The following is a 6,985-nucleotide window of genomic DNA, read 5'->3' on the forward strand; positions in this document are numbered from 1 at the left end:
ATTGTAACCTGGATTAAAAGTGTGGATTATTGTAACCTGGATTAAAAATGTGGATTATTGTAACCTGGATTAAAAGTGTGGATTATTGTAGTGAAGCCTTCGTCTTCAACCATGGACAGAGGCCTCATGTCAGTGACAATCATGTTCAGGATGATTTCAGTGAAGACAGCTGCTGCTGTGGTGTCCATGATGTCTGTCCATCATGAAGGATGTTGTTGTTTGTTGTTGTTTTCTGGAATGAGACAGTAAATATGTATTATAGCATAATTTACAGTAACTCAAGAAATGCCTTGTTTCACTTACAGTGTTAGGTTCAGGCAAAAGTAGCTAAAAGAGCAATACACACACACATATATATATAAAATACTTAATTACACAGATTTGAGTAGATGTAATAAATTACTTTAATTCCTGTTTAAATGCAATTCATCCTGCCATACCTGCAGTGTGTTCAGACTTTGCCAGCAAATTAAAAGTTGAAGCTTAATCATTAAATGATTATCTTTGTGTTAGATTTATTTATAAATCACATTTAAACACTGCTTGTACCAATTAAATTAAATAAAAAGTAACACACGTTCTCCATCACCGTCATTAATCAGATAAACAAACAAACAAACAGCAGCTTCATCTACCAGACAGACTGACGTTACGTTTTCTCTCTTGAAACAGAACAAAGTGTTAAATTGTAGAGACTCACCTGCAACACATGAAGAGTTGTATCAGCTGCAGCTCCTTCCTCCTCCTCGTGACTCCCACATGTTTACGTTTTATCTCCGTGGTTCTCCCGTGTCGGCAATTTTCAAAGCTGCATGTTTCTCAGTTTTTATCTTTGTGAAGTTCTCCCACACTTTGGAGGACTTGGGTCGATCAGTTTTCTCTGCGTCGGTCATTTGTAAAATTTACTTAATTTCCTTTGAAAACACTCTGCTCTGCAGTTTGTTTGTTTTTCCAAATTTTATTCAGTCAGCCAACACTGACAATGAACTGCAGGTGAACAAAACAACTCCACAGCGCCGTGAAAGACGCTTAATCGCGCAACACATCGAATCAATAATGAAAGTCGTTGCCAACACTTTTAATCATCGATTTTTATTGATTTTATCCATTCGTTGTTGCAGCCCTAATTGAGTGGTGGTGGGATGCATCACAAACTATGATGTCCAGCTACAGGCAGGAGGTGGAACACCTGGAGAGCTGGTGCAAAGAGAACAACCTTCACATCAATGTGAAGAAGATCAAGGAGATGATTGTGGACTTCAGAAGGAACAAAAACATCTACACCCCCCCGAACTTAAGAGGATCTGCGGTGGAAGTGGTCTCCAGCTACAAGTACTTGGGTGTGCACCTGAACAACAACCTCAGCTGGAGCAACAACACCACCAGCCTGATGAAGAAAGATCATCACAGACATCTACACCTCCAGATGCAGGAAGAGGACCACCTGCATCATGAAGGACCACACTCACCCAGCACACACATAAGGTGTAGAACCACTAGACTGAGGAACAGCTTCTACCCTGAGGCTGTTAGACTCATGAATCTCTGACCAGAATAATTACTGAGGAAAATCACATCATGTTGCTGCTGATCAGTTTCATGTTGCTGCTGATCAGTTTCATGTTGCTGCTGATCAGTTTCCTGTTGCTGCTGATCAGTTTCCTGTTGCTGCTGATCAGTTTCATGTTGCTGCTGTTCTGTTTCCTGTTGCTGCTGATCAGTTTCATGTTGCTGCTGTTCTGTTTCATGTTGCTGCTGATCTGTTTCATGTTGATGTGTTCATGCGTGCTCATCTGCTCACACAGACTCATGTTCGTGCTGCTGTTCGACGTAATGTTTTTAGTGCTTAGTGTATATTTAGTTGATGTTTTTCTTGGTTCATATTTTTGATCTTATTACTGTTTTTATTTTACATTTTACTGTTGGATGTAACTGGGACCCTGTGGACATCATGTCGTTCCATCACATGCATCACAGGTGATGGAACGACAACAATGAATATCTGTATAATGTAACCCAAACGGTTTTATTCAGAACTTTAGAGTCCAGTTCTGATACAAAGACGGGTTGAAGACCATCTCGGTGTGTCTGACCTCTGACCTTTGACCTCTGAGGGCAGCAGGGGCTCTATTTGTGGCGGCTGCCCCTCCTCTTCATGGCGGCGGTACACTGAGGACAGAACCACTTTCCTTTGGGGGCCTCAGTCAGACCCACGCAGCCGTAGTGGAACCATTCGATCGGACACTGAGGACACACAGGAAACGGGTCGGTAAAGAACTCGGATCGCAGAATCAGAACCATTCTGACTCAAATTAACCACAGAAAAAGAATGAAGGAGTGTAGAAACCCCAGAACCCACATCCGTGTTGTCACAGCCGACCATCTCTCCATAGGACACCTGCAAGACATCAAACAGAACCCGACATCAGAACCAGAACCTGACAGCAGAACCTGACATCATGGTGGTCTGAATATACCTGGTTACAGATGCAGTAGCGGGGCTCGTTCGGGTCATAGGTCCAGTCCACCTGGTTGTTGGCGTCGGCTTCGGGCAGAACCACCGCCTGCTGGGAAAGCTCCTGGGCCAGTGCAGACGACGAGGAGCAGGAAGACAGCGAGGAAGAGGACGACGAGGAGGACGACTGCTGATTGGACGACTTCACGCTGCTCCTGGAACAGGGAAACAGTCATTACCCAAGTGGGCGGAGTCTGTACAACCAGGTGAGATAGGTGTATTATGTGGGTGGAGCGTGTAAGACCATGTGAGACAGGATGTCCCAGTGGGCGGAGCCTGGCCTTACTTGGACTTGCGTCCCCTGGAGTCGGAGGCAGCGGTGGGGGTGAGGGTCTGGGTGAGGGTGGAGGCCAGAGCTGAGGAGGAGTAGCCCGAGTTGTCCCGGGTCAGAGAGAACTCTCTGCTCAGCTGGAAGTCGTTGTTCTTGATGGCCTCGTAGCTCGCTTTGAGACTGGATGTCCTCCGGCCATCCTTCATCTGGACCACCAGAATGGACCAGAGTTAGAACCACTAGTCCACATGTTAGTGGATCATTCTGAACCGGGTCACATCTCTACCCTGTCCTAAGCATAAACTCCTGAACCGTCTGAAGACTCTGGACTATCTCGTTGCAAATCTCAACCGCAACGATAATTTATGACGTTCACTTCCTGTTTTAGGATCATTTATGAAGTTCACTTCCTGTTTTAGGATCATTTACAACAGTCACTTCCTGTTTTAGGATCATTTACGATGTTCACTTCCTGTTTGAGGATCATTTACCACTTTCACTTCCTGTTTTAGGATAATTTATGACGTTCACTTCCTGTTTGAGGATCATTTACAAGGTTCACTTCCTGTTTTAGGATCATTTACGACATTCACTTCCTGTTTGAGGATCATTTATGACATTCATTTCCTGTTTTAGGATCATTTACAACAGTCAGTCACTTCCTGTTTTATGATAATTTACAACAGTCAGTCACTTCCTGTTTTAGGATCATTTACGATGTTCACTTCCTGTTTGAGGCTCATTTACAAGGTTCACTTCCTGTTTTAGGATCATTTATGACAGTCACTTCCTGTTTTAGGAACATCAATGACATTCACTTCCTGTTTTAAGATCATTTATGACATTCACTTTCTGTGTTAGGATCATTTGACGTTCACTTCCTGTTTTACGATCATTTATGATGTTCACTTCCTGTTTTAGGATCATTTATGATCACTTCCTGTTTTACGATCATTTATGACGTTCACTTCCTGTTTTACGATAATTTATGACATTTACTTTCTGTTTTAGGAACATGTATAACGTTCTCTTCCTGTTTTAGGATCATTTATGATGTTCACTTCCTGTTTGACAATCATTTATCACGTTCACTTTATGGTTTAGGATCATTTAAGATGTTCACTTCCTGTTTTGGGATAATTAATGACGTTCACTTCCTGTTTTAGGATCATTTAAGATGTTCACTTTCTGTTTTAGGATCATTTATGACGTTCACTTCCTGTTTTACGATAATTTATGGCATTCACTTTCTGTTTTAGGAACATGCATAACATTCACTTCCTGTTTTAAGATAATTTATGACATTCACTTCCTGTTTTACAATCATTTATCACGTTCACTTTGTTTTAGGATAATTTAAGATGTTCACTTCCTGTTTTAGGATCATTAATGACATTCACTTCCTGTTTTCCGATGATTTATGACATTCACGTCCTGTTTTAGGATCATTTATGACATTCACTTTCAGTTCTGTGATCATTTATGACGTTCACTTCCTGTTTTAGGATCATTATGATGTTCACTTCCTGTTTTAAAATAATTCTGATGTTCACTTTCTGTTTTAGGATAAGTATGACGTTCACTTCCTGTTTTAAAATAATTCTGATGTTCACTTCCTGTTTTATGATCATTTATTACATTCACTTCTTGTTTCAGGTAACAGTACCATGGTGCCAATGGGACCATGTTGCTAAAGAAACCTCACTGTCAGAACCACTCTGCCAATAGGACCATGCTGCTGGAGATTTATTTCTTTTCCGTGTTGGCGCCTTGTTTCTGTGTTTTTGTTGCATGCTTGGAATAAATCCTAGTTTATGTTAGTTTAGTTCATGTTAGTTTAGTTTATGTTAGTGCTCGCATTAAGGGTGTAAATTTTAGCTGAACAGAACCTATGAGAAACGTGCTGCTGCTGTTAGGTATTGTTTTGCACAGTTAGTGACTGGCATATATCTTTGATCTTTTAACGTACCATTTGGCGTTCTTTTACCATATATTCATTCAACCTTTATTTAGACAGGTAAATCCCACTCGAGGACTCATTTACAAGAGAGACCTGATGATATTTTACTTTATAGCTCAGATCCTTATTTACGGTTTCTTTTTACACTTTATAATTTTGCTATTGTTTGATGTAACTGGGACCCTGTGCACACAATTTTGTTCCACTACATGTACCACATGTGATGAGAATGACAAAGAAACTCTTGACTCTGAACTCTGAGTTCCTCAAGGTTCAGTGCTTGGGCCAATACTCTTTACTTTATATTTGCTTCCATTAGGTAAAGTTATTAAACAGCATGGGATAAATTTTCATTGTTATGCTGATGATACACAGTTATATTTGTCCATTAACCCCAATGAATCCAATCAGCTACTTAGACTACAAGCATGTCTTAAAGACATAAAAACCTGGATGACCCTTAATTTTCTCCTGTTGAACAGACAAGACTGAGGTTTTGGTTTTTGGACCTGAGCACCTTAGGAATGAATGTTTCAGTCTTTCTCCCTCCTTAGATGCATTAATCTGTCCTCCAGCTCTAATGTTAAAAATCTTGGTGTTATTTTTGATCAGGACACGTCTTTTATCCCCCACATTAAAAACGTTACTAGAACCTCCTTCTTCCACCTGCGTAATATCACTAACATTAGAAACATCTGATCTAAAGATGATGCAGAAAAACTGCTCCATGCATTTGTCACGTCTAGACTGGACTATTGCAATGGTTTATTATCTGGGTGTCCAAATACTTCTTTAAAACGTCTTCAGTTGATCCAAAATGCTGCTGCCAGAGTCTTAACTGGAGTTACTGGGAGAGATCATATCTCTCCAGTTTTAGCTTCTCTCCATTGGCTCCCTGTCAAATCCAGAATAGAATTCAAAATCTTACTTCTAACTAGGAATGCACAATATAAACGGTATAAACGATAGACATTTAACCTACGATAGAGATCTGTCTTCTAGCGGCTAACCGCAGTAATGCTGTGTCTGATGTAAAATCAGAGCTGTCAGATTTAATTGTTACTTTTTTAGTTGAAAACTGTGCGAAAGTGGTGTTAGTCTTTTCTTCGAGAGCTAAGTGGCGAAGCTACAAGCTAACTACAGCCGGCTTGCCGTAGTGTTGTCGTATTCTGACGCAGGCGTAAAACGCCGTGTTCCATCAAAAGTTTTCTTGTTTTTTTTTCTGTTGAAAGTTACAGTAAGCGTTGGTCATGTTTAGAGAACCCTGCTCTCTGATCTGTGAACAGAACTCTGTGTTGTGTGATTTTACTGCGAGACCCTCTGGTCAAAGCCACAGACTCATTTTGTGTCAGCTCCATTAAAGCAGCAGGAGGCGCCCACTAGAGGTTTGGAGGTGAAGTGTTTCCAGTTGCTGCTCTGTTGCTGTTCATTTATAAAGTGAGACTGGAAACTGTTAACATATTCTTCTGTTTAAAACATGTGGCTAAAACTACATCTGATCTCTTTTGCACTGTTTTGCACTACAAGCAAGAATATCACAATACATACTGTGATATGAATTTTATGCCATATCACACATTCCTACTTCTAACCTACAAAGCTCTCAACAACCTAGCTCCATCTTATATTACAGATCTTATTGTTACATATTTTACTAACAGAGCACTTCAATCTCAGACTGCCGGTTTACTCGTGGTTCCTAGAGTTTCCAGAAGCAGAATGGGAGGAAGATCTTCCAGTTCTCAGGCTCCTCTCTTGTGGAACCAACTTCCAGTTTCTGTCCATGAGGCTGACACGTTGTCCAGTTTGAAGACTGGGATTAAGACTTTCCTTTTTGATAAATCCTATAGTTAGGGTTGGGTTGTTATGCTGCTATAGACTTAGACTACTAGAGGACAAACTGACCTCATTTCCTTAAATGAATTGTTAAAACTGAATAGTTTTCATTTGATACTATTTCTATCTTAACATGTGATTCTTGACCTGCCATTGTGTATCTATTCCTACCAAACCCAGCCGGTCGAAGCAGATGGTCCTCTTGTCCTGATCCTGGTTCTGCTAAAGGTTTCTTCCTCATGAGGGAGTTTTTCTTTCCACTGTCGCCTTCATGCTTGTTCAAGATGAGAGTTCAGTGATGGAGTTAAACTCAAAGCTGCTCCTCAGATAAATAATGTTCAATTATTATTTTATACATGAATGTTTCTGTTCAATTATTATTTTATAGATGAATGTTTCTGTT

General features: G+C 40.5%; 1 protein-coding gene across 2 annotated transcripts in view; it reads right to left on the reverse strand.

Annotated features, from left to right (window-relative positions):
* ing3 (inhibitor of growth family, member 3) overlaps nt 1-6,985 on the reverse strand; it is a 17,249-nt gene that overhangs the window by 6,465 nt on the left and 3,799 nt on the right. The window contains exons 9-12 of one of the 2 annotated variants that reach the window (XM_037695618.1): nt 2,802-2,992; nt 2,478-2,670; nt 2,360-2,398; nt 2,101-2,244 (exon numbers count right to left, since the gene is read on the reverse strand). In XM_037695618.1, coding sequence (XP_037551546.1) covers nt 2,128-2,244; nt 2,360-2,398; nt 2,478-2,670; nt 2,802-2,992 — 540 coding nt within the window. In that variant the 3' untranslated portion in view covers nt 2,101-2,127. Of the gene's footprint in view, nt 1-2,093; nt 2,245-2,359; nt 2,399-2,477; nt 2,671-2,801; nt 2,993-6,985 lie in introns of both variants that reach the window. The other variant, XM_037695619.1, reaches the window with a different exon arrangement.

Source organism: Nematolebias whitei, chromosome 22 (assembly GCF_014905685.2).
Source record: "Nematolebias whitei isolate Nwh7 chromosome 22, NemWhi1, whole genome shotgun sequence".
Classification (NCBI taxonomy): Eukaryota; Metazoa; Chordata; class Actinopteri; order Cyprinodontiformes; family Rivulidae; genus Nematolebias; species Nematolebias whitei.